This window comes from Coccomyxa subellipsoidea, assembly GCF_000258705.1.
Source record: "Coccomyxa subellipsoidea C-169, whole genome shotgun sequence".
NCBI classification, from domain to species: domain Eukaryota; kingdom Viridiplantae; phylum Chlorophyta; class Trebouxiophyceae; family Coccomyxaceae; genus Coccomyxa; species Coccomyxa subellipsoidea.
The window spans coordinates 2,067,965-2,092,522 of NW_005178040.1; the positions used below are offsets into that span (position 1 = coordinate 2,067,965).

Genomic DNA, 24,558 nt, shown 5'->3' on the forward strand with positions numbered 1-24,558 from the left:
GTGGCAGAGCCTGAACAGGATCTGGGGCATGACGGGACTCCGAAATGAGACTGGTTTTGGCCAAAGATGCAATCTTCTGCTGCAATGTATCGCAGCGTGCTCGGAAAATCTCTCCGATGCTGTTGTAATTGCTTGCACAACAGGGTGCCGAAGGCCTTGCAAGCCTGGCAAACGCACAAACATTTCCGGCCACGAACGGCATTGCCTTTCTCATCAAAAAGACTGATGGCCACAACAACAACATCATTGCAATCCGGAGCAACATCACAACAGCCAACAAAGACAAATCCCAAGTTCACAAATCGTCTAGCGAGCGAGGAGAGCCCGTATCTACTGCAACATGCGCACAATCCAGTAAGCAAATCAGCGTCACGATGCTCCCTGTGACGATCTCTCATTCGATGTGGTGCTTATTGTGACCCATAATCATTTCAGGTATTACTGAGTAAATGTGTGACAGCAGAGTTTTGTTCTAGTAAAGTCACGGCACGTGCAGCACTTGCGAGAGAAGAAGTATTTTTTGTGCTGCTTCCCCAGGTGGATTGGTATCCCTGGGGTGAAGAGGCCTTCGAGAAGGCGCGCACGGAGAATAAGCCGATCTTTCTCTCAGTGGGCTATGCCACCTGCCACTGGTGTGCTCAATGCATGCAGCTGTGTAAATGTCCCTCTGCAACAGGAGAAGTATAATACATGGCCTGCTGAGATCGGCGCGCACCACTGCAGGTGCCACGTGATGGAGCGGGAGAGCTTTGAGAGTGAGGCCATAGCCAAGCTCATGAATGACAGCTTTGTCAATATCAAAGTGGACAAGGAGGAGAGGAGCGATGTGGACCGAGTGTACATGACCTATGTGCAGGTACATGATTTCTCACATCCCTTCAACTTGCCCCAGCACACAGCACACATGCGTTGCAGAGATGCACATGGCGACTCACATGTGGGTGGTGACCGATGCGCAGGCGACATCTGGCGGCGGCGGTTGGCCGATGAGCGTTTTCCTGACGCCGGATCTGCAGCCCTTCCTGGGAGGCACCTACTACCCTCCCCAGGATGCATATGGGCGGCCCGGTGCGCACTTTATCCCACACTGCTTGTCCTGCAATCTTCTGAAACTGCTGCTGCTACAGATTTGCTGCCGACCTAGCCGATGTGGAGGCCTTCTGAGCGCTAGCGGATGTTGAGCATGGCGTGAGCGGTATGTTTGGATTTGCTACAGGATTCTCAACCGTGCTGAAGCGCATAGCAGACGTGTGGCGGTCGCGCAAGAACGAGGTCATCGAGCAGAGCGCTGACACAATGCGCCAGCTCAACGAAGCCATACAGCCCCAAGGTTGGCAGTTCCCCTGACCTTCCTCACTTGTTCTGATGCATGGCACACACCGGCTTAGCCTACTGCTGCGGCCAGGCCTGCTGCATACACAGTGCTGCTCATGTGCTTTCACGACCCATTTTGGGGCCAGGATAATCTCTGAAAGTGGTCAAAAGAGAGGCTCATGCAGGCTCCCCTAGCATGCCCTTGATGGGCATGCTGGGGGTACTATCAATTTCGTGTCAAAAATCATTTCAGTGTCCCCTGGTGTGCATGTGTTCATGGGAGATACAATGTCTCAGATACTGTGTTTCTAATGCATGGTGCAGGCGGCAAGGCCGAGCTGCCGGAGGGGGCGGCGGGCCGGTTCATAGAGAGCTGCTACAGCATGCTGGCATCGCGCTTCGACCCGACGCTGGGCGGCTTTGGTGCAGCGCCCAAGTTTCCGCGCCCCGCGGAGATCAATCTGCTGCTTGTTGAGCACCTGCGCGCCAGCCAGGACCGGGAAGCCTCCTCTGCCACCGCCTCCAGCTCCGGTGCAGCCCCCTCCATAAACGGCGGTATCCTAATAAACCAAGAAAATGCAATATTGCAAAGGCGGCGCGAGCGCCAAAAGTTGAGGAAGACCTGCCTCGTGAATTCTTTGTGCAAGCTATCATGCGGTGCTCTAAGAAGACTTATAGGCACATGCACAACAGGGCACCCGAGATGGACGCCCTGAGGTTCTGCCTGATTCCTGCTGTAAGATTGTGTTGCCAGTAGACACTGCTGTCTTGTTTGTGTGCCCATCAAGCATGGGTTGCTCAACATGCCGGGGGAGGTTTGCGTTTGGGAAGAGGGACTTTCCCAATATGCAGAGATCGCCCGGCATGTTTTATGCAAACAACCATAGCGCTGATGGCTTTGAATATCCAGTGGGCATCCTTCTCTCCACCTGGGACCCCATGGGATCAGGCATGTCGCTGCAGGTGTTTGGGACAATGAGAATTTGCGTGTGAAGTGTTGGTGCGGGTGCAGGGCGCAGGAGGGATGCGCTGGGCATGGCGGAGACGACGCTGCAGCGGATGGCGGCTGGCGGCATGTACGATCACGTGGGCGGCGGGTTTCACCGCTACTCTGTGGACGAGCACTGGCACGTGCCCCACTTTGAGAAGGTCCGCATCTCTCCCTATCAGCTGACCCCACAGCCGCCTACACACTCGCCTTTCCCTGCCTCCACCTGGTCCGCGGATGTAGTCTCTCTACCTTGGCTAGAACACACTGGGGGCTGAATCTTTCTGTCGCAGTCAAGGGCTCAAAGAGACACAGCTCTGGTGTCAGCAGCAAACCTGATCGGGTTTTGCAGCTGCCAAGATGCAGCTGTGATTCCGGTCAAGACTTCCCTGCACGTTCCAGAGCAGCGTTCAGACCAGGCGAGGCAGAGAAATTCAATCAAATCCCCGTTGCTGACGCGTTTGCATGCACAGATGCTGTACGACAACGGGCAGCTGGCGCAGACGTACCTGGACGCGTACAGGGCCACGGGCGATGTGAGGTATGCGCGAGTGGCGCGAGGAATACTGGACTACCTGCACCGCGACATGACCCACCCGGAGGGCGGCTTCTATTCTGCAGAGGTGCGCTCCGCTCTCTTTCACTATTTTCAGGCCACGCTTCAGCTGCATTGAAAAGCCAGAGTGGCCAGTGCCTGTTTGCTAGGCTTTTTTAGCTTTACAAGCGTTTGAGAGGGAGAAGAGATTTAGCAGGGAAGCAGTAGATCTCCCGGCCGCCAGGCCTGAGCGTTGCTGCATGCAAGCCCCCAATCTGACGTTTGGATGCCCGTGCAAGGAGCTTGCATGCTCTCTTATCGCTCCTTTCCAATTGAAGGTATTACTTGGTCACAGGCAAGTCATGTTTGTGGTGGCACAGGATGCGGACAGCCTGGATGCGTCTGGCAAGAAGTCGGAGGGCGCCTTTTATGTCTGGTCAGCGGACGAGATCGACGAGGTACTAGGCACGGACAGCGAGCGTGGCCGCGTCTTCAAGCAGCACTACTACGTAAAAGCCAGCGGCAACACTGACCTCTCTCCACGCAGGCAAGCATTGTCTCTCATTCTGCCTACAACGCTACAAGCAGCTGTCGTTGGTTGCACCTGCACTGGGGAGGGTCGTTTCCAGGGGTGGCCGGTTCTATTAATTTATGCGGGAGTCAGCTGATCACCTGATGCGCATGCATGGGCAGCTCTTGTGAGCTTATGCCCAGAAGAAATCCTTGTTTTGCCTTCCTGTGGTGGTTGGTACATGAGGTGGTTCACTGTTGTCTTAATATGAGTGGTGGTGGGGTGCGCTGCAGCGATCAGCATGGCGAGTTTACGGGGCTGAACTGCCTGATCGAGCGGGAGAGTGTGAAGGCCACAGCCACCAAGTTTGGGCTGTCTGTGGAGGAGACGGAGGGAACACTGGCAAAGGCGCGCCAGCTGCTGCACGAGCGCAGATCCCAGCGTCCCAGGCCACACCTAGACGACAAGGTGACCTTGTTGCTCTCTGTCAAACGCCCTGACAAGCTCTTTATGAAATGAGCACTGGCGCCTTTGCTGCGTGCAAGGCAGTGCTTGCATTGTGCTCTCTGTTTACTGCTCTCTGTGCCCAGCTGGTCATGAGGGACGTGTCTCTGCTTTTTGCTGTGTGCAATATATTAATCATATGTTTGATACTGAAAAAAGGAGGCATTGTACCCTTGCTTCACAGAGGTGCCATTGTGTGCAAGGCTCTACAAAAGGAGAGCGGTCTTGAAGTAATTAAGTGCACTGCAGGTTGTGACTGCCTGGAATGGCCTGGCCATCGGGGCGTTTGCGAATGCCTCACGCGTGCTCGCCAACGAGCCGCAGCCGCCGACTCCGCTCTTCCCAGTGGAAGGGCGCCCCGCGAAAGACTACCTCACAGGTGCCTCACTCCTCCGTTCGTGCTGTGCATGCCTTTGGTGTCTGTGCTCTTCCAGATTGGTGATGCGCAAATAAAATGAAGTTACGGTGTCGCCCAATACATCATCTGTTCCCCTCTCGCTGCGGAAGTGCAGCAAGCATGGGTGGCACTTGTGGCTCTTATCATGGCCAATTTTGGGGCCAACCCTGCCAATGGCATGGGATTCCACTCCTTGTTCTGATCCTTTTCCCTGGAAACGTACGAAAGACCAGAATGCAGACATAGACAGCCATAAAAACGCAAGCACACGTGTGCGCAGACGCGATACGGGCGGCAGAATTCGTGCGGGACAAGGTGTGGGACGCGGATGCGCGGCGGCTGCGGCGCAGCTTCTGCCGGGGCCCCTCGGACGTGGGCGGCTTCGCGGATGACTATGCGTTCCTGGTGTCCGGCCTGCTGGACCTGCATGCGGCCTCGGGGGACGCCCAGTGGCTGCAGTTTGCGCTGCAGCTGCAGGCTGCGCAGGACGAGCTCTTCTGGGACGATGCAGCAGGTGAGCGCATCTTCTCGGCTGCCCTGTTTGTCTGACCCAGAGCGGATTCTAGAAGTCGCATGCCAGGGCTCTGAGAGGCAGTCTTTAAACAAGCACTGTATGTTTCAGAATCTTCTTTGGATCAGCGGAACCAATAGTCAGGGGCCTTACGAAGGGTGAGACGCATTGACTTTCCAAGGCTTAGAAACGTCTTGTCACAGAAATATTGAGTATATCCTGGCCCTGATGAGCTTGAGCCCCCAGACAAGCTTGTCAGAAAGGCTGGTGAGTAGCTTGAAGGCATGGCAGGATCCTGAAGCATGCAGCAAGAATCTCACTGCGCCCATGGCGAGCCTGTCTTGGTCCTTGGCAGAATTATTACGTGGCTGCCAGGCCTTTCAGCCTCTACTCTCTCAACGCCAGCAAGAATTTGTAGCTGTCCTGGGCAAGCACTTTTAAAAGCGTCAAGCATCCACTACCCATCTGACATACTTCCAGGGAAAGTTTGCTGCTGCTGTGAGCGGCTGTGCAAACTTCTGAAGGGGCTGTGCCGTGGTTGTGCTGCAGGCGGCTACTTCTCGACGACGGGCGAGGACCCCTCCATCCTGCTGCGCATGAAGGAGGATTACGACGGGGCGGAGCCGGCGCCGTCGTCCATCGCGGCGGCCAACCTGCTGCGGCTGGCGGCGCTGACCGACCCCGACGCATCCGAGCCGCTGCGCGCGCGCGCATCGGCCGCGGCGGCCGCATTCCGGGAGCGCCTGGCCGAGATGTCGCTTGCCATGCCACAGATGTGCTGCGCGCTGCACCTCCTGGACTCAGGTCCAACTCCTCTCTGTCGTTGTCTGCGCTTTTGAAATGAGTGAATGTCTGACACGTAAACAAATGCACAGGAAGGCAAGTTGATAGATGCCCTAGCATCTGCACTTGTGCCTTTGTCCCCCCCTTTGCATTATTGCGGCCTAAATACGCACTCCGATTGCATTTGCGTTCCCGTGTTCTGCAAGCAGCGTAGAATGACAGCGTTGCTGGCAAGGAGAGCAACTCTATTGGTGTTTTGGGATCTCCCGCGCTTCTGAGGTCTGAGATAATTTGGAGAGGGACTTCTCAGGGGACGAGTCTGATGGTGACTGTCTTTGTGCAGGGCACCTGCGGCAGGTCATCATTGCGGGCAGGTTGGGCGCTGCGGACACAGAGGCGCTGCTGGACGCTGCGCAAGCCATATTTGCACCAGACAAGGCGGTTATCTTCATCGATCCCTCTGATGAAGCATCCGTGGAGTTCTGGCGCGGACATAACCCACAAGCACTCGCCATGGTGGAGGGAGCAGGCTTGCAGGTGCCTTGATATTCCTGCTGACAGCCAATAGCATTGGCTAAATCTAATCCTGCTGCTGTCTTTTATGCATGGAGCTGCGGGGCACGGGGCATGCGTTGAAGCGAAAGCAAAAGTCCTGGTGGTTATTGGCATGTGCTGCATGAGCATGGGCACTTCTCTGCACTTGTGATGAGCTTTGCATGCATTTGTTGCAGGCGGACAGCTCTGCGACGGCGTTCGTCTGTCAGAACTTCACGTGCAAGGCGCCCACCACGGACCCCCAGAAGCTCAAGGCGGCTCTTGGTGAGGCCCGCAGCGCGCCGTCCACCACGCCGGTGTTGGGACAGATTGACCTCAGCAGCTTGGGCAAGAAATAGGGTGACGCATGAGCATGTGCATAATTAATACATCAGCAGAGTTGCAAAATCTGAGGTAATTAAAGCAAGATCGCAGTCCATCTGCCTTCTAGAGGCGCAGACCTTGCATGTACCTCATGAACGCAACGACTTGAACGGTTGGAATAAATCTGACTCATTGTTTGTAGAGTTGAAATGGTGGAATGGTGGAAATGAGAATGGTACCAAAAGTGCATGCAGAACCAGTTGTCCAGGTATTGCACAGCTGTTGTATCACCGCATGTGATAGCAGATGAGCAGCGAGATAGCCATCCGCCCACAGACATGAAGAAAGTAGGTTCATGCCAAGCCTTTACAGATGTTTCATGTGCCTGCAATCCTCAAGATGCCCATTGAACGTCCGTGTCCGAGAAGAGCCCCAAGATAGTCTTAGTCCAGTATGTATGTCCATGATTGCCCCCTCTGCACCACTGTTAAGATGAGCTTGTAAAATTGCATACTGTGACCTTTGACTATTGTTCTATTGATCATTTCTTGCCAAACCAAAATAGCAGTCCATGTGACACCAGGGCTTCTGTGACACTAGTCCTGCAACAGTTCTGGTACCTACTAGCTACCTAGATATCCGCAAAAGCATTTTGTTCTTCTTTCCAGCGGCTATGAGCGCCAGCCGGCCATCAATGAAGTCATCCTCACTCAGCCTCCGCTGCTCATCAGACACCTTCTGGTTGTTGACTCGCACCCCACCGCCCTGCATGTGCACCATCAGCTCTTCTCAGACTCACATACAAGAGAATGCGCTTGTGTCTGATGTATATTAAGTAAGAATGCCTCTTCGTCTTCTTTGTAACAGGACAGAATGCAAGGCAGTGGGAGCGCCAAGCAGGGAGCAAGGTCAGCTTTGCAGTTTGATTAGTCTGCATTGAGAATGCATGAGTGCATGGTTCCAAGGGGACGATGTACCTTGATCAAACGCCGCCCCGCGCTCTTGCTCTCCTGCAGCTTGATGGCGACCATGATGTCCGCAAGGGTCTGCCCGAGCACCTGCCCGGCGGGCAGCTCCACTGTGGGCGCGCTGCCCGCCACAGCCTCCAGCGTGTCTATGTCCAGCTTCGTGTCTGAGCCCGGAGCCAGAGCCTGCATCAGCACAGGAATGCCGCTGACATGCACACCCCAAGACATTGCATTCCACCCTTAACAGTACCCAGCAGGATTCCCCTGTACCACGTGAAGCAACTTATCTGCTCTGCAGTCACAACCCCCAAGCCTTCCTCTTTTTGTTTCTTCCCCAGCCTTCTTCTTCCATGGCTGTTTCAAGCAATGGGGCTCTTGTGCATGCTGCTCCTGTACATCCTCTGTGAAAAAGGACACCTCTAACATCCCAGCACCAAACGAAAGGGTGTTGCCTCTTAACAATTATCCGTCTTTGCAGGGACTCAGAAAATGGCCTCTATTGGAACACACCTGGGTGGCGTTGAGGGCCTGGTCAAGCCCCAGCTGGCCATGCACGAAGCGAGTGACCTCGGACGCGAGCAGGCGCTGCGCTGTGTTGGGCTGGTAGCCCGGCTGCTGCATGCTGGCCTCCAGCTGCGCGATGTCCTCCAGGGGCACAAAGGTGAGCATGCGCAGGAACTTGATGACCTCAGCGTCCCCCACGCTCGTCAGCAGGTACTGATAGAACTTGAAGGGCGACATCTTCTCTGCACAGCAGCCGCGACACGGTCAGTGCCAGTCTTCACATGCTTCGCGGTACCCAGCGTGTTCTATGCCACAGTAATAGCGGTCTTTTTGCAGCATCAGAAACCTCTCCTGCTGCTGTGGCAGCTTGATGTTGACAAGTGCGCAAGGAAGAGCGCTCGAGCAATTTAAGTAAATGCAAAGAAGGGTGCTCATCAGTGCTTCCTCGGTCGTAGTCTGTGCACGCAAAACAGCTATGTCCACCATTGCATATGTGCTTGCATGAGCAACATGATTATGGGCGCTGACTTGTTGATGTATGTACTTATTATTTATCGCCTGTCAGGATGCAGATGCGCATGTGAGGGATGCTCCAATGGTGATGTGGCGCACCGGCAGCGAGCCAGACGGCGCCGTCGGCGCTCTTGCCCATTTTGGTGCCGTCGGCCTTGGTCAGCAGCGGGAAAGTGAGGCCGAAGCAGGCCGCTTCCGGGGCGCCGCCGCCCATGCGCCGGATGAGGTCCAGCCCTGTGATGATGTTGCCCATCTGATCCGACCCGCCTATCTGTGGGCGCAGCAGCGGACTCCATTAATCTGAGCTAAATGTGGGTTGACCAAGCTCACCTTTCTTCCAGGCAATCAGGCACAATAAAAAATATCCACAAGAAAGTCCTCAACGGAAGACTGTGTCTCCCATAAAAATAGCTCACTTAGTGATGATTGGTATGTGAATGGGAAAGCATCTCACCTGCATCCGCACCCCGTGCTCCCGATTAAGGTGCACAAAGTCATACCCCTGCAGCAGCTGGTAGGTGAACCTGCACAGAAGACTCCAACATCACACAGTTTCAACAAATTTGCAAGATCCCTGAGACCGTTACTTGATGGAAAGAGTGGAAGACGGCCACAGAATTCGTGCGCTCACTCAGTGAAGGAGATGCCCTCATTGTCGAGCTCCATGCGCGACTTCACGGCGTCCCGTGCCAGCATCGTTCCCACGCGCGCAAATTTGCCCACATCGCGCAGGAAGGACAGCAGGCCCACCTCCTTGAACCAATCCTGCATGGGATCCGGGAGCGGTAAGCCCCCGCTTGGGCGGCAGGCGACTCTTATAAAGAGGAAGCAGCAGACTTAAGCTGTCATGCGACACTTGATGGAAGAACAAACTGAAATGCTCAGGGAGCAGTGAGCCCCCACTTGGGCAGCAGGCAACTCCTACACTGTGCACAAGTGTCAGGGCAGCAAAGACAGCATGGACGGGCTTAGCAGCAGACTCAAGCTGTCGAGCAACATATTGCGGAGGAAAGAAAAACTGAGGTGCTGACCAGGTTGTTCAGGATTTGGGGGGCAGGCCCTGCTCCATTGCTGCTGCCTATGAGGCTCTCCAAGATCCGCCTGATGCCCTGAACATTGCGCTCAATCTCGTCCTCTGACAGTACTGGCCTCTCTGTGCTCCTACCTGCATGTCAACAGTCTCAGGCTGACGACCTGCTTACTTATGACACATTGCCGTTTCATGTCTGCCCATTCGAGCTTCAGAGTGATTTGTGTTTGGCAACAGTGGCTGCAGCTGCATGAATGTCATGAGGGGTCCAATTCTCGGTGTCCCAGTCAACTTGGGAAGGTTGAACACCTGAGGGATCCCCCACACGGCCAGTTGCACCCCCCAGCAGAGCCACTGGCTGGTGGCCGCAGCGCTGGAACCAAGTGAGCACGATGATGCCCAGCAAGTTGCCCAAGTGCAGGCTCTCGGCTGTGGGGTCGAATCCGCAGTACACCGTCAAATTCTCCGTGGCAGCCACCTTCTCCAACGATGGGCTGGTGATGTCCTGCAATATAATTGCAATCAGATTGTTTTGTAAAGCGGAATTTGTGGCGCACAGGGTGCATGCAGCTGGAACGTGTCTGCAAAGGTGGACTTGCTAACCTGCACGAGACCCCGCGATCTGAGCACTTCGACTATTTTCAGCTGTTGTGCTCCTTGCTCCTTCTCGGGTTCAAGCACAGTAACTGCATCTGTGGCCATGGAGCTGCCTTTGCAAGGCGTCCAGTGCCTGCGTCGTCTACAACATGGCCGATGTGAGGACGATTGCCTTCTGCACATTGTACAACAAGGCTGGCATCGCGAGAAGCTTGCTGTCGAATGTCTGAGACCTCTAGATGAAAGGAGAGATGAGCATGGCAATCTGTACAAATGAGTTCTTGCCAAGCCAGAGCATAGCTGGCGCATGGTACCGAACATGTGAAGTACAGATGTGACAGTGCTCTCTAATCTGATCAACGATCGTTTCTATGCACCCCTAGCACGGGTCACACTTAGTAAATGCTGTTGAAAGTACTTTGGGCACGGAGAAAATAAACCTAGCAGGTCCTGAGATGAGGCTCTTAAAACGAATGCATTTAACACGTGATGGGAGAAAGGTGATCCGCAATTTTGGACTACATTCCCGCATTGTTCTATCAGTAAACTGTGTTGAGTCAGGTTCGCCAAATCTGGCAACCGGTCATCATGAGTTCAGTTCTACCGATTGCTTCGGTTGCTACGGAAGGAGCACATTCTGTTGTATCAAGGGGAGACAGGAAGAATGATGGTGCCGTTGACATCGATGGGAGTCGGGGACCCCAACCGAACAGACTTTCAATAGCTGGGTGAGCTTGGAGAACCCTGCCTGGAAGCTCGCCTGTCCCCTGATCCCGCTTGGGCTTGCCGTTGTTTGGAGGGTAAGACCCTTCGGGCATATCATCGTGACGGTGTCAGGAGATGCAGAGAAGCATCATTTGTGGATTTACAGTGCCCTAGGCTTTGCTCCGTTTGTGTCCCGGGTGGACCGTAGCAGGTTGTGTACAGTGTCAAACACAACCTCCTGTGTTGGGCACTCGCTTTCCAAGCAAGACTCACAAGATTTCAAGGGAAGTCAATCTCGCAAGATGATGTTAATGACAGAGAAAGGCGTAGGTTTGCTTACAACGTGTCATATAGTCACGGTCATGGTAGGCACCCTTTTCTTGGCCTGAGCTTCCAAGTTCTCTGATGGAGGCTCCTCAAGATATTGCGAACCCTCAGCCATCTACATCTAAGTGGCGTTGTTAGATGGCCGAATACCTTTAGGTCCAGTCACTGGCAGGCATGTTGCTAGGACGTTCACACTAACAGCCTTCTAGGGAGAACAGGCACAGAGGGACATGGCAGGGTTAAAGTCGTAGTTGCACGAAAAGGCTTGCAAGTCTCCAGTTAGCCCAGGTATACTCCACAGGGCACCAGGCCAGTGACGCTCTGATTGAATTTGCTATTTGCTCTCCTCGCAGGCGGCAGACCAAGGTTCTAAGACACAAATTAGAAGATTTAGGCAGCAGCTGGCATGGCGCAGCAGGAGCACGCCGACAGGGATCTGTTGGCTGGCAACGCGCGGTACAAAAAGTTGCAGGATCTGAATGAGGGCACCTTTGGAGTTGTCATGCTCGCGCTCGACACACAGGCTCGAGAACAGGTGTGTGTCCCTTCATCTGTTATGACACTATGCAGCGTTCAAACATTGTGCATGCCAGCTTGCTATCTTTGCTGAAGCTTTTGCCTCGGGTCTTGCTGACGCGCTTTTGTGCACTTTGCAGGTGGCAATCAAATTCTTGGAAAGGGGGGCAGGTGCGAGACTTTCACTGTGCTTGCAAACCTTCCTTCTTTGCTTCACAACCAGCAAGTCCAGCAAGAATAGCCACCCATTTGCACAGGCTGCAAGTGCGTGACACCTGTGGCTGGAGACCCTGTTGATTCGCTGCAGGTGTCAGCCGAGGGGTGGTGCGGGAGGTGCTGAACCACCGGCTGTGCGTGGCCCACCCGAACATCGTGCAGTTCAAGGAGGTGTTCCTCACGCCGCAGCATCTCGCCATTGTCATGGAGTTCGCGGCGGGCGGTGACATGTTTGAGTATGTGATCAAGCACAAGGGGTCTGCCCCCGGGGAGGGCCTGCCCGAGGACGTGGCGCGCGGCTTCTTCCAGCAGCTCATCCTCGCCCTCGACTTCTGCCAGAAGCTGGGCATCGCCAACAGGTGCGGGCGTCTGGAGAGAGCATGTCTTGGAAGACCGAAGGGTCTCCTGTCATTAGGGCCACCTGCCTGAGCAGCAATGCCTCATGAAACAGTGAGTTTGGGGCCACCAATGATAAAGCATCGAGTATTTGGGTTCGTCACTCAGCTGAGGCATGTGTAGATTCATGCAGAAGCAGGCATGTGCTGTCAATATGGTGTGAAGAGTACAACAGCACCCATTGCGACGACCAAACGGCGAGCGGTGCTGAGTGTGCGGGGGTGCTGTTGCGCAGGGACATCAAGTTGGAGAACACACTGCTGGACGGGGCGCTGCCGCGGCCGAACGTGAAGCTGTGCGACTTTGGTTACAGCAAGAACGAGTTTGTGGACTCGCGGCCCAAGACCGTCAGCGGCACGCCCGACTACATCGCGCCCGAGGTGCTGCTCAATGACCAGTACGACGGCAAGAAGGCCGACATCTGGTCCTGCGGCGTCATGCTCTACGTCATGCTCACAGGTGAGGTCACCGCCGCTGCTCCAGACCTGCTCACCTAGGCTGTTGCCCTTCAACAGGTACTTGCTTTTGCTTCGTGCTCTTTCCAAGCATGTGCAGGGATGCTGTCTGGCCTCCAGCTTTAGTGGACTCCCTGCACAGGCTTGGAAGGGTAAGCAGCGGAAATAATACCAGCCGAAAGAAAATGGGTGACGAAAGGCATCTGCAAGAGAGGTTGGGTATTCAGAGGAGGGATGCGCGGAGCTGAGGGGTGTGGGTGTTGTTGGTGCAGCGGTGCTGCCGTTTGCAAAGCGGGGGGACGACAGGAGCAACAACCTGGTGCGCCTGCAGCAGCTCTTCCCGCGCATCGTGGCGGCGGACTACGAGCAGCCGCGGCGCGTGAGCGAGGAGTGCCGCCACCTGCTCAAGCGCATGCTCACGCCCGACCCCAGCAAGCGCGTCACCATCCCTGAAATCATGCAGCACTCCTGGTGCGCTGCCACCTTCTCCCTATGCCCCTCGACAAAGGGGTAGTCTCACCTTGGGATAAAGCTCCATTTGGGCATGTCCGGCTTGGTGAGCAGCAGCCTGACAAGGAACCTAGTCTTCCTCCAAGCTATCAGTCCACTTGGGCATATGCACTTATATCTAGTCTATACCCCTGACAGTATGAGGATCATTCGTGTAGTCATTGAGGGGCGGTACCATCCACAAAAAGCTGTAAGGTGCGTCAGCAACAAGTTGACGGACTGAGTGGCGCAGGTTTCTGAGCAACCTGGGGCCCGGTATGGGGGAGCTGAACAACCGCTTGGTTCAGAAGGGGGTGCCGCCGCATCTGCAGAAGGTTGAGGAGATTGAGGCCATTGTGCAGCAGGCCACCCAGACAGGAGGCCGCCCAGCCTGGGCCATGGACGACTGGCTCTCCTGAAGGCCTCCACGGTCAGAGCCTGCCCCCTAGCAATGCAAGCCTCATGTCTGCAAGTGCCACTGCCAGGAAGAGAAGCTGTAATGCTGCATGATGCTGATGCTGCGCTGACGTGCGCTGTTGGCTGTTGGAGTCCTGAAGCTTTCTGCGCCTCTGGTCAGATTTTTAGGCACATGCGTGGCAGGAGGAACACGCGGCTTACAGTTCTCTTGGAACGTTGGGCAAATGTTATGTTGTGTCCTCAGGATGCAGGTCACTATCTGACGCTTACTTGTGCTGTTCTGTGCTGGGCAGGCATTGAGCCCTGGAGGCCAGGTGGGGCGCTCCGTGTGCGCATCCCAAGGGGCCTTTTCTGCATGCATCTTTGCCCGAGGCGCATCTTGTGCCTAGGCCTCGTCATTAGAGCATTGCTTTCGGCCCATTTCATGTCCATTTTGTGCGGGTGGGGTTGGTGAGGGGAGGGGGGGAGAGATATGAGGCGCCAGGTCAGCCACTTGGTGTGGCTGCCCTGGCTACGGTGGCAGGGTGCAATTGTACTGGGGGATGCGGGAGTCTTGACACCTTCATCGGCGCATGATGCGCCGCTCACGGTCGCCTTTTGCACATGAGACCTTTGACAGCGTCAGATATGAGCAGTCCTGCACCTGCTGCCCGGGCGCAGCTTTGCCGGGAATGTATGACACAAGGGATGAAGGCTTGTGGAGAGTTGCAGTGCGCGCTGAGGAGCAGCAGCGCCAGAGTTCGTTGTGCATTGCAAACTCGGATGTGTGTTCCAGTTCCTGATCAGCAAATGCTGAGCCAAGTTTGTGTGGTCGTGTTTCCGCCTTCTGTACCCGGTTGCAAGACAGTTGCAAGACCCTGAGTTTCTGCGCTGTTGCATGCTTGGGGCTGCGCGTCTGCGCTTTGCAGGGCAGTGGCTGAGTGTGTTGCATGCATTAGCCTTGTGTGGTCACCTGTGTGGCTCGTCTGGAGGGCCCGGCTGTATCCAGTGAATCTGCCCTGCGGAACAGAGTCTGTCATGAGACGACGAGCTCACAAACGCCCAGTCAGACAGGGCGCAGCACAGATTTCCGGGGAGAGATTCCCAGTGTGGCTGCCATGCTTAAGAGGGCTTCCATGAAGGATTTGTGGCCCTGAAGGCATACAACGACAGAATGGAGTATGTCGATATTAAAGTGCTACCCTTTTTAGTAGGTGCTAATAATAAGGAGAGTTTTTTTCGCCCCTTCAGCAGGCAGGTCTTTTCTGCGGCAAGCAGGCTAGTGCCACAAGTGGTTGGTCATCGTGCTGCACTTCTGGCTTGCGCATCAGGCTAGTGATCCTGTTCTGCGTGCCAGACATTTATTCCAACGATGTATCCTCGTGTCCCTTGCATGCGCATGGTCCAAGTCGTGCTCATGTTGAGGCCAAGAGCTGTCCAGAAACTTACATTAAAAAGGCTCTCATGATATCAGGGACACCCTAACACTGGTTGGGCGGTTGACTACTCATGCCCAATGGATTCAACTTTCTAACCACTGAGCACTCATGAGGACCCATTCATCCACATTCCATCTGTGTAGAGAGAGTGAACGAGGGATTGTAGCGTCTTCCACATTTCTCAGAAGCAGATTACTTCAAGTTGCAATAGCCAGGCCCATGATGAGTCATACACAAGGACACCACCCCAATCGATTCGGTGCTCCTAGAAGCAAGGCAGTGCGACGCAACCACAAAGTGTTATTGGCATTTAATCACGGACTAAATTAATCTGCTATTGCTATCCCCGGGAGCCTGTCCCGGATAGCACACTCAGATATATCAGCTTCCTGATGACCGTGGCTGTCCTGTGTGCGGTTCCTTTCAGAACACCAACCACATTGAGCTGGTCGCAGACTCCGCTCTGTACACAAAGACAATCATCGAATAGAAGGAGCGCGAAGGGTTTCAACACCGTTCGAATTCTGTCAAAGAGGGGGCGTGATTGTTTAACAGTCAAGGCTATTGGTTTTGATCTAGGGCACGAGCCGATCAAAGGTATCGCTAGAATCTAAATCGATATGGTGTACAGTCCTAAAGCAATTCTTGATAAGAGATATAGCTTTCGGTATCTACATTGCCCATCAGATCACAAGATCTTTGCAGTGCTGCTTTCACATGCAGGCGTCGAGAAGAATGCTGAAACGCTCCTAAGAGCAGCCAATTCCCTGCTTATTCATCAGTATGTGCTCAAAAACAAGGCCGCTATGGCATTCACAAAGGCAAGCGATCTTTGCACCTTGCTGAACAGATGAGACAAGCAACACCTTTTCTGATATCCCTCTGCATCTCCGAAAGGCAATTTTAATCCGGAATATGTCTGTACAACAAGCATGAGAGCAATGCAACTGCTGCATAGGTCCTTCTTTTCCTGCAGAGAGGCGGCAACTCTGATGCAGTCCTGTCCGCTTATGGGGAGTTTTATGCCGAGCTTGTCGCCGCAAACCATGCATCATGGCAGGATCTCCTGTTAGATGAGGTGACAATGCTCTTCAAGCACCCAAAAATAACCAGCCCTTGCATACTACACTTCACTGTGTTCTCAACACTGAGTATGTGCATCTGGAGCGGTATATGAAACATTCCAATGGAGCGCGTTGCGTCGCAGATTTTGGCAGGTCGAACGCCCTTGGCCAAAGCCGCTGCTAAAGGCAAGCTGGCAGGACGTGGGCCACTCCAGGATGCAGCAGCCTATGATCTGGAAGTCCTGCAGCGCCTAAGCCTCGCTGAGAGCACACTTGCTGGTGAGCCTCAGCTCAGCATGACGGAGAGATGAGGTCATTGATGGACTGGAAAGATTGCTGACCTGCCACACGGCTGGGCTGCATGTATTGATGCCTGTTGGGCCCTGCAACTTGTGTCTTTGCACCAGGTATAAAGATAAAGAACTGACAAACACTGTGTGCATTGGCCAGGTTGGGTGAATGAAGTGCACCGGACACCGCCCGGCTGGCTCTCAGCAGGTAAGGCCTTTGCACAAGTATCCACATTCTTGCTGCAAGCACTCCTTGTCAGGGTCCGACATGCAGCCTTGTACTTACCTTGGAGCCCCAATGGAATGGTGCAGCTTCGGCAGTGGGCAGAGCAGCGCTTGAGCTCGAGGAAGAAGCTGCAGTAGAAGGCTCAGCAGAAGGCCGCAAGAGTGAGGGAGGTCCAGCGGGGCACATCCTTGCACCGCTTAGCGGCAGGGAACGTCAGAGCTGGCGTGACAGAATTGGCGGCAGCTGGAAATGGTCTGAGGTGCACACCCAGGCTCGAAGCCTCAACTCAAGAGTTCTCCCATCTGAACTGACCTCCTCAAATTGTTGGTTGACCTCAATTCACACTACTGTATTGACAGGTGGCTCACCTTGGCTCCCTGAGAAATTTGGGTGCAGAATTTAATGCAAGGGCACAGATATCATGAATGAGACATACTTCCCATGACATCTGTATGCCTGCAACAGGCATTGCCTGAGTTGCTGGAGTTCTGGTCAGAGCATGGCTTTGGGCTTGTGGGGAAATACAGCGCCCTTCAATGGTCCGGCAGCTCCGGAGGTGCCCTGACAGCAGCAACTGCTAGCTTCGACCCCCAACATAAATCTCAATGCACAGGTGCCACCCCATATCCCTTCCAGCCACTGACCACACCTTCCAAGTGCGCCCCACTTATTCGAGTGACGACTTCATGTCACACAGTTTCCAGCTCGCCTGTTTTAGCTGACCACAAATATCTGTGCGAAAGGGGAAGGAAATGAAGCCAGCTGTCAGGCATTGCTGGATCATAGCCGTGCCTTCCTTGATGGATCAGATACAGGCGGCAGCCGGCACGCACTGCTGTGGGACACATCGCACACCCAGGAGGACACTTGCCTGGTCTGGGCGCGCCTCCTGCAGGTAGCTTACAGACCATGACTCTTTGGCAATATAATGGCAAGCAACAGGCTGTATATCAATTGCAGCATCCAGCCTTGTCCTGCGTTTCAAGACTGGAGAATGTGCAGCACTGCAGCAACCATGGTGAAGACTGCAAAACATGCAAGGGTGCAGCAAGTATAGGGAAGATCATGCGGCAGTGCAGCAACTGTGGTGAAGATTGCAGAACATGTCGCAAAGCAACAGTTGTGGAGTGGGGGCCTCAGAGTTCTCTCTTTAGTGCAAATCTCCTTGAGCTAGATAATGCTGAAAACCACCAAATGTTGTGTGCAGGAGTTGGGCCCACAGGGGTTGAGGCTGGTGAGGCTGCCTGCCAGCGAGCTGGGCTCCATAGACGAGCTGGGCCGCACGCTGAGGCAGCACCCGCGCGTGCGTTTTGTGGTGCTCTGCGACCCATTCACCTTCTCCGCGAGCAGCGCAGCCGCCGTCGTGTCCGCCCTCTCAGGTCTGCACCTATCCCATTGGTGGTCCCTGGTGGTCCTTCCATGATTCAGTACTTCTGGCAGGATGATATTGTTGGTGTCGCCTTATTTCCAAAAGTTTGTTTGGATGCACTGCTGGGCGCTAAATCTGACAATCACTGTCATGCAACCGATCAGCCCCAGGTTGGATTCAAGCTACACATTCATGTGGTGTGACCTGAATGACAGGTGCTATAGGCTGGGATTGTAAAAGGCACGGAAGAAGGGTTTCAGCAATTTTGACCGACATGCAAGAATATATATATATATGCATATATATGTGTGCACGGGTAATTAAAGTGAATGGATGACGTGTGCGTGGCAGGAGGGGGGAGCTGGCCGGCCAACGCAGCGCTGTACACAGTCGTGCACAGCAGCAGAGAGGAAGTGGCGGACGCATTCAGGTCTTTCCCGGCCAGCCGGTGCCTCCTAGCATCCCTGGAGAACAAGTTTGGCCTCAAGCAGACCTGGGGGCAGTAGGCAGTCTTAGTCCTGCATGCCCTTTGTCTGCCGTTCATTGCTGAGCATTTGGCTATAGAACCAAGTTAGACTGGAAGACATACAAGGCGGTGCAAACGCGAAGGAGAGAGGAAGGGCTGCCTCAAAGAGGGAACGAATATATAAAGGGATAATTGTATAAAGGGCATAGCTACTTGAATTCACAAACTTCTGAGACTCAGAACTCAAATGAGAGGAAATGAGAGCAAAAAAGCGTTACAACACACGCATTCCTCTCAGACAGGTAGGACATGGCGCCTATTACTGTGAAGCCTATTCCTTGATGGGGCTGACATGTATGGCGCATCTTTTCCTTCTGCCATTGCTGCTCACCAGCCTGCAGATTGCATAATATTTGCTGCAGAGCAATAAAACAGCACCACTTCATGCGTTCAACAAAACTAAAACACTATCTCATCAATGTTCCCTAGCACTGTGCCTACAAATATCTCATCATAACGCGTCGCAGAGGGCAAGACTCTTATGAAGGCTACACGCCTGTGCTGGCCTGATAGGTTCCTTGAGTTCAATTTGTCCAAATTTCGGGAGCAGTGAGAAGGGTCAGAATCCCAGCCGTGTATCTAAGCCACGCCGGCCTCTGCCTTGCCGCCCTACACAGTTGCACCATACGGTGACTGATCATAAATGATCATAAATGACCAAGCTTATTAATGGCAAAGTAGAACCAACCTGGCCATACATATGGCTGAAAGGTGTCTACACAGTCTTCTAGATCAATAATGCCCGTATGGTGCAACTACCTGCCGTGCTATCTGGCGGCCTTGCCGTTGGTTTTCACGACGGCCTTCTTGGCCACCGATTTTTTGGCGGGCCGCTTGGATGGCTTCAGCTTGGCAAGCGCCTCGGCCTGTCTCGCAAGGCGTTCCCGTACACCGGTCTCTGCAGTGGGTAGATAATAGAGCCGCTGCCGCCAGTGCTCGTGCGTGAAGACGACCGAGCGCCAAAGCCGCGCGGACGGCACCGGCTTGTGCATCTGCACCGTGTTGTCCATGTGCAGCAGGTCGCCCTCCTGCACCCCCAGCCTCTGCATGTCCTGCGCCGCGCATGTGAACCACATTTTTGAACCCAAACATCACACCATGACCCATAGACCTCTACCTCAGGCACTGTAGAAGACTCCCTTTGTGGCACATGTTGGACAGGTGCAGATGCCCGCGCCAGTCATGTCAATAGTGGGGGCTGTGCTATGTTGTCCTCTATCATGCATCAAGTCAGGGGGTGCTTGGGAGAGGTGCAGCCAGGAAATGGTGTACCTCCTCGGATGTGAAGAGGAAGCCCAGGGCACGCCAGGTTGCCTTCACGTCGGGGTCGTCCGTGCTGCAGAGGAGCAGGTAGGGCAGCTTGCACGCCCGCGCGATCTCCTCAATGGCCTGCAGAGAAGAGCCATTTCAAGCCAGGCACAGGTGACAACCGATACTGTATCAGGGACAGGGCGCAACACACAGGTTCTTAAGGACATCACACAAGCCTGCTGCGAACAAGGCTCCGAGTCTTCAGGTCACAGGATCGAGTCTTACACAAGTGGGTGCCGCCTGGACAAGGCTGAGAGTCTACAATATAAGATAAATTCTCAGATGTGTCAATGCTGGTCTCTTGTGTCCAATGGTCACCTGCAGCAGGGCGCGGCCGTAGCCCTTGCGGCGGCGCGCATCCTGCGTGGCGAAGAAGGGGACCTCCAGGAAGCCCGGCCCGGCACGGATGACGGCCGCGCAGATCGGCTTGCCGTTCGGCATCAGCGCCGGCAGCGGCGCGGCCGGTGCGCCCAGCTCCGGGTGCCTCTTGGGCGCCTCGTCAGCATACGCGCGCGGCGGCACCCACCCCGGCTTGAACCGCGGCAGCAGCGCGACCACCCGGAAGCCGCCAAAGTCCTGGTCCATGCAGCGCCAGTTAGCGGGCGTTCCCTACAAACAAGCACGCGGCAAACCCCCCTGTGCGCGCGTGCGTTTGACCCGGCTGCGGAGCCGGGGCGCGACGGTTGCGCACCCGCCGCCCCCGGCATCCGTTCGCCAAAGTAGTTTTGATCGCTATAGGCGGGGCTATACATGTCGCCAACAGAGGCTCAAATGTCTAATTGTGCAGCACCAGGTTGCCAAATATGAAGCTGCAAATGGTGACTTGGGGGAAGGCTTAAGAAAGGGGAGAGGCATGGGTATGGGCAGCGCACCAGCTCATTGTCTCCAAGAGCATCCTCAGCCGTCACCGTCCAGTCCAAGTACTCGTGAATGGTTGCAATCCTGGGTGCCTCCTCCAGAGTCGTCTTCCTGCCGCGCGGCGGCCGCGTCTGGGGGACACAGAGCAGGCAATGAGCATGCAACATCCTGGAGACTCCCGCATGGGCAGGCAAGGCATGCATTAATATTCACCAGCACAGCAATCTGTGAATGGCGTACATTACACAGGGTGCATGCTGCGCTGCTGTGAATCCTTTAGCAAGACATGCATGCAGATGCACCAGCTAAGGGAGGTCCCCCATCTCACCTGCCCGGTCTCAAAGGCTTTGAACATGAAGCCGACGTCCGCTCGAGCCGTTTTGATGCCCTCCTCCTTCCCCTGGGGATGGTGGCGGTAGTCCCGCAGCTCATAGTACACCATCGGCTGGCCAGCCACCTCAAACATTTCATTCCTGGGCAGTGTGAACAGGACCTGGCGGGCCTGCCTCAACTCGTGCCTCCTCAGAGAGTTGCTGAAGTCACTCATCCCCAGTGAGCCTCTCCGTCCAGTCCAAAATGCTGTGCTGAACCATGCCCCTCGCCAATGTCAGGGCACCCCTCCACAGGTAGGGGCTGTCACCCCATGTACGATAGTGGGGTCGCCCTCTTCAGCCTCCTAGCGTCTTTCCAATCCCCAATATTTGACGAAGGATACGACTTGTGGCCTTTGAGTCTACTTCAATGCTCCTGCTACTGCTGGGCTTTCTCTTCTGAGCTTGAAAGTACTGGTACTGAATTCTCTGAGTCGAACCCTCTTGCCAATATTGAATGCTTATCAAGGAACGAAGGCAGCCAACGATGATTGTGTGTTGAGATACCTTCTTTCAGGTCATTCCTGTACTGAGATCGCACACAGAATATCTTGGTTCACAGCCAACCTGATCTCCTGTCGTGACCCCAAACTTTGGCTGCTGCAATCGATGTACCAGCTTCTAAGAAGACTAGCGACCTCAATAAGACTATGCAATCCACAGCTGGGGACCGTCAACTGCAGAATTCAAGGTACTGCACCCTTCTTCACCTTGAGGGACCTGGATTGCTTTTACGGATTCAACATTTACGGTCTATCCGCACTCGTGATCCGTAAGTGCTGGTTGGGTTTGAGCCTGCCCTTCTGATTCTGCTGCCCTATTGCCTGACAAGGTGCAAGTCGAGCTTTTGCTCTATTATCCTGAACCGTCACGGGCCCATGGACCGCCGAGGTCATCTGCATTAATCCGTCACGGTACCGTTTACCGGTTTAAACTACAAAATCTTGAAGTTTTGCGAAAAGACTGCCGCTGCCGCTCAGCGGGTTGCATGCTCATGGCATCAGAGATCATGGATGGATCATGATCTTTGACATGCACATGCACAGAAGAATTGACGTGTGCACTTCCAATGCATGTGCACACGGATATGGCCACCTGACCAGTAGCTATGGCAGTGCATAACTTATGCACTGTTGCATTGAATGCATCATGCATGATGCTGCCCATCATGGCGCCATGCCCAGTGCCGGCAGTTCTGAGTCAGGCTTAGAACTGTTCAGCCAATTTGACATCATGTGGCTCAGTGGTAATGATTACATGAGGTCGTGAAGTACTCCAGGACTCCTCGGAGGATCCTTCAATTCTTGGACCAAAAATGCACACATTGCTGAAAATCTGCAGATGTTCCACAAGACCTTTATTTGACCAATTAGGAGTGCAAGACGACTGTAACAGACAAGAGATTAAGACAGTTTCCAAAGAATTTCACTTGGGTAAGCAGCCGCAGCACAATCAAAACAATTCAGGGCAAGAAATGTTGATGATGCTTTAGCTGCAGCCCCTGCTGCAGCCTGCCAGCAGCGCTGTAGTGGCTGCAGCAAAGGGTGCAGTGACTTTATGAACAACAAAGTGCGCTGCTGCACACAACACATCCAGAGCAATTGGAACATGTTGCGCTCAGCTTCATGAATGCAGTACTATGCATGGTACTTCAACTCAATGGCAGACTTCTTGCATTGTGGCATCAATCAGAGCAACTTCTCGCTTGAGCGAGCGTCTTATTATTGCTCCAACATTTGTGTACAATCTCTCCGCCCAGCACTCACTCTGGCTTGGGTGAGCGCGCTGTGATGTTGGCAGTCTTCTGCTCAATGTGGGGAAGAAACTGCAACGCAGCACATCGACAACTTCAGGCCTTGACATGCCTTGTTAGTTTGAACTTGATGGAGCTTTCACTTGCTCCATGTCTGCAGATGGGCCTCCCAGTATACAGCTGGTTGATAGATAATATTGTTCTGCCAAATGCTGCAGGCATGTGGAGAGTGGTGCTTACCTTGCCATTGAGGGTGATGACCACCCTCTTCTCACCAGCACCCCCCACGATGTCATCAATATTGGCAAACATGTCAATGGCGCTCATGATGCCGTCACCGAACTCCTGCATACACCGCAAACAGTTGGTTTTCCTTTGGATAAGTAGATGCCAGATGCCAGATGGCTGGGAGCCCCCTGGAGGAAGGCTCAGTGAGCCAGAGTCACTGCTGAGCTCTCAGGTCACAAAACTTGGAGGTTCAAAGCATTCAAAGCATTGATGGACGTCAAAGAGCTACTGGACCACACTGAAGTATACAATGAACTGGGTTAGTTATGATCTGCTGCATGCTCAGAGCTCACCTCGTTGCAAATTGCCTTGATTGACTCGCCATACAACATGATAGCCTGCAGCGCGGACACAGCCCAATTCATCAAGTGGGTCTTGACAACAAGTCATAATGAGAGCAGCGTGTTACACAAAGGGAATGCCTTTCAAGGCACATCAGATCATAACAATCGATTTTATATTCAGAGAAAGGGCTGCACACTGACCTCGTACAGCCGGTACACTGTTGGCTCCTGGATGATGCTGGGGTCAAATTGCCGCAGAGGTGAAACTTTCATCTCCTCGATGAGCTCATCCGTGAGACCCGGGACAGCACTTTGGAGGGCTGCGGCTGTCGCTGGCTTCAGCTCGGTCTGTAGCAGTACAATGACTTGATAAGATCTGTTGAGACGAGAACTCAAGGATTGACTACCTGTTGTGACACAATGACACGAGCATAGCATTGACTGTCGAGGTGATGAGCTGGAAAGGGCTCACCTGGTTGTGGAAGAGCTGGGCAGTGTATAGGTTTGTGAGACCAACTTCGTTGGCAATCTGAGTGAAAGTCTTGCCCGATGCCTTCTTTGCTTGCAGCAGCTTGTACACCAGCTCCTCCTTCCCTGAAATCGACAGAAGAACTCCAATGAGTGTGTAGTGCTGATGCATTAATGACTGCACTTTTCATAAACGAGTGGCAGATCTGTCCAAGGTAAAGGGGAGACGCACTTGCTCCACGAAGGATGGAAGGAGCTGCTGGCGCAAATATAGGTGTTGCCCTGCGACAGTGAAATAAAAAACTCAGATCATCCCGGAGTAGCTTTTGCACCGTGTCATGCTCTGCGGCATTGACGTAGCCTAGGTTGGCTACGACACAGTGAGTGGCACTGATCTTGAGCTGATCGTGATGCGGCAATGTTTTCGACAATATTTGTCGCTATCTTGAAGCTTACATTGCTCTCGGTGGTGACTGAATGGCTGTCTAGATGCCGATGATCGGAGATCGGAAGAGCAGGGTTGCGTTGAAATTCGCGCTGAATGGTAGTATAATATCCTGCAAGCAATGTTGTCCCTTCACCTGTTCCTTACTATGACGTTACCCTAGCAGAATTGGACCTTTCGCAAGAGCTCGACTTCGCGACAACAGGCGCACGCGGCTGGGGTTTGACCCCCTGGGCAAGGGTCATGGAAAAATTTACTGGGCCCTAGCTTCCATTCCATGACATGCTACGCTTTGATCTAAATAAATAAATATCAGGTGTTTTTGCTTGCCAATAATGACGACTGGCAGATCT

At 53.9% G+C, this 24,558-nt stretch overlaps 6 protein-coding genes across 6 annotated transcripts; 3 read left to right on the forward strand and 3 right to left on the reverse strand.

Moving 5' to 3' along the window:
- Positions 1-225: 225 nt before the first annotated feature.
- On the forward strand, positions 226-6,436 carry COCSUDRAFT_52662 (hypothetical protein; the record flags this gene model as incomplete). Its single annotated transcript, XM_005650530.1, has 15 exons — positions 226-354; positions 538-632; positions 724-856; positions 960-1,068; positions 1,217-1,330; positions 1,639-1,845; positions 2,327-2,463; positions 2,776-2,925; positions 3,218-3,384; positions 3,642-3,816; positions 4,102-4,231; positions 4,530-4,763; positions 5,310-5,564; positions 5,887-6,080; positions 6,275-6,436. 15 exons carry the CDS (start codon positions 226-228, stop codon positions 6,434-6,436), a joined length of 2,391 nt encoding a protein of 796 aa, XP_005650587.1.
- Positions 6,437-7,028: 592 nt separating this feature from the next.
- COCSUDRAFT_12961 (tyrosyl-tRNA synthetase) lies at positions 7,029-10,118 on the reverse strand (the record flags this gene model as incomplete). The annotated part of the gene is made up of 9 exons (XM_005650531.1): positions 7,029-7,166; positions 7,379-7,552; positions 7,880-8,115; positions 8,486-8,657; positions 8,841-8,910; positions 9,018-9,151; positions 9,418-9,551; positions 9,726-9,921; positions 10,020-10,118. 9 exons carry the CDS (start codon positions 10,116-10,118, stop codon positions 7,029-7,031), a joined length of 1,353 nt encoding a protein of 450 aa, XP_005650588.1.
- A 551-nt stretch (positions 10,119-10,669) lies between these two features.
- Positions 10,670-13,536, forward strand: COCSUDRAFT_27599 (kinase-like protein; the record flags this gene model as incomplete). The annotated part of the gene is made up of 7 exons (XM_005650532.1): positions 10,670-10,813; positions 11,399-11,580; positions 11,702-11,732; positions 11,869-12,136; positions 12,409-12,632; positions 12,901-13,099; positions 13,371-13,536. The coding sequence occupies exons 2-7, from the start codon at positions 11,452-11,454 to the stop codon at positions 13,534-13,536; spliced, it is 1,017 nt and encodes a 338-aa protein (XP_005650589.1). The 5' UTR covers positions 10,670-10,813; positions 11,399-11,451.
- Positions 13,537-16,138: 2,602 nt separating this feature from the next.
- Positions 16,139-18,407, forward strand: COCSUDRAFT_61038 (hypothetical protein; the record flags this gene model as incomplete). Its single annotated transcript, XM_005650533.1, has 6 exons — positions 16,139-16,295; positions 16,619-16,791; positions 16,998-17,088; positions 17,348-17,427; positions 17,740-17,911; positions 18,253-18,407. 6 exons carry the CDS (start codon positions 16,139-16,141, stop codon positions 18,405-18,407), a joined length of 828 nt encoding a protein of 275 aa, XP_005650590.1.
- Positions 18,408-18,627: 220 nt separating this feature from the next.
- COCSUDRAFT_46469 (hypothetical protein) lies at positions 18,628-21,143 on the reverse strand (the record flags this gene model as incomplete). Its single annotated transcript, XM_005650534.1, has 5 exons — positions 18,628-19,479; positions 19,700-19,816; positions 20,057-20,314; positions 20,611-20,727; positions 20,925-21,143. 5 exons carry the CDS (start codon positions 21,141-21,143, stop codon positions 19,195-19,197), a joined length of 996 nt encoding a protein of 331 aa, XP_005650591.1. The 3' UTR covers positions 18,628-19,194.
- Positions 21,144-22,204: 1,061 nt separating this feature from the next.
- Positions 22,205-24,329, reverse strand: COCSUDRAFT_27604 (cyanase hydrolase). Its single transcript, XM_005650535.1, has 7 exons — positions 24,217-24,329; positions 23,993-24,042; positions 23,765-23,886; positions 23,494-23,640; positions 23,302-23,346; positions 22,961-23,065; positions 22,205-22,792 (listed from the first exon to the last, which is right to left on the reverse strand). Coding segments are annotated over exons 1-7 (534 nt in total). The 5' UTR covers positions 24,219-24,329; the 3' UTR covers positions 22,205-22,729.
- Positions 24,330-24,558: the final 229 nt, after the last annotated feature.

Excerpts from the sequence above, each read along its gene's own strand:
- COCSUDRAFT_27604 (XM_005650535.1), bottom strand. Across the intron at positions 23,347-23,493 it reads CAGTGTACCGGCTGTACGAG|GCTATCATGTTGTATGGCGA; the intron begins GTCAGTGTGCAG and ends TCCGCGCTGCAG. Across the intron at positions 22,793-22,960 it reads TCATCACCCTCAATGGCAAG|TTTCTTCCCCACATTGAGCA; the intron begins GTAAGCACCACT and ends GCTGCGTTGCAG.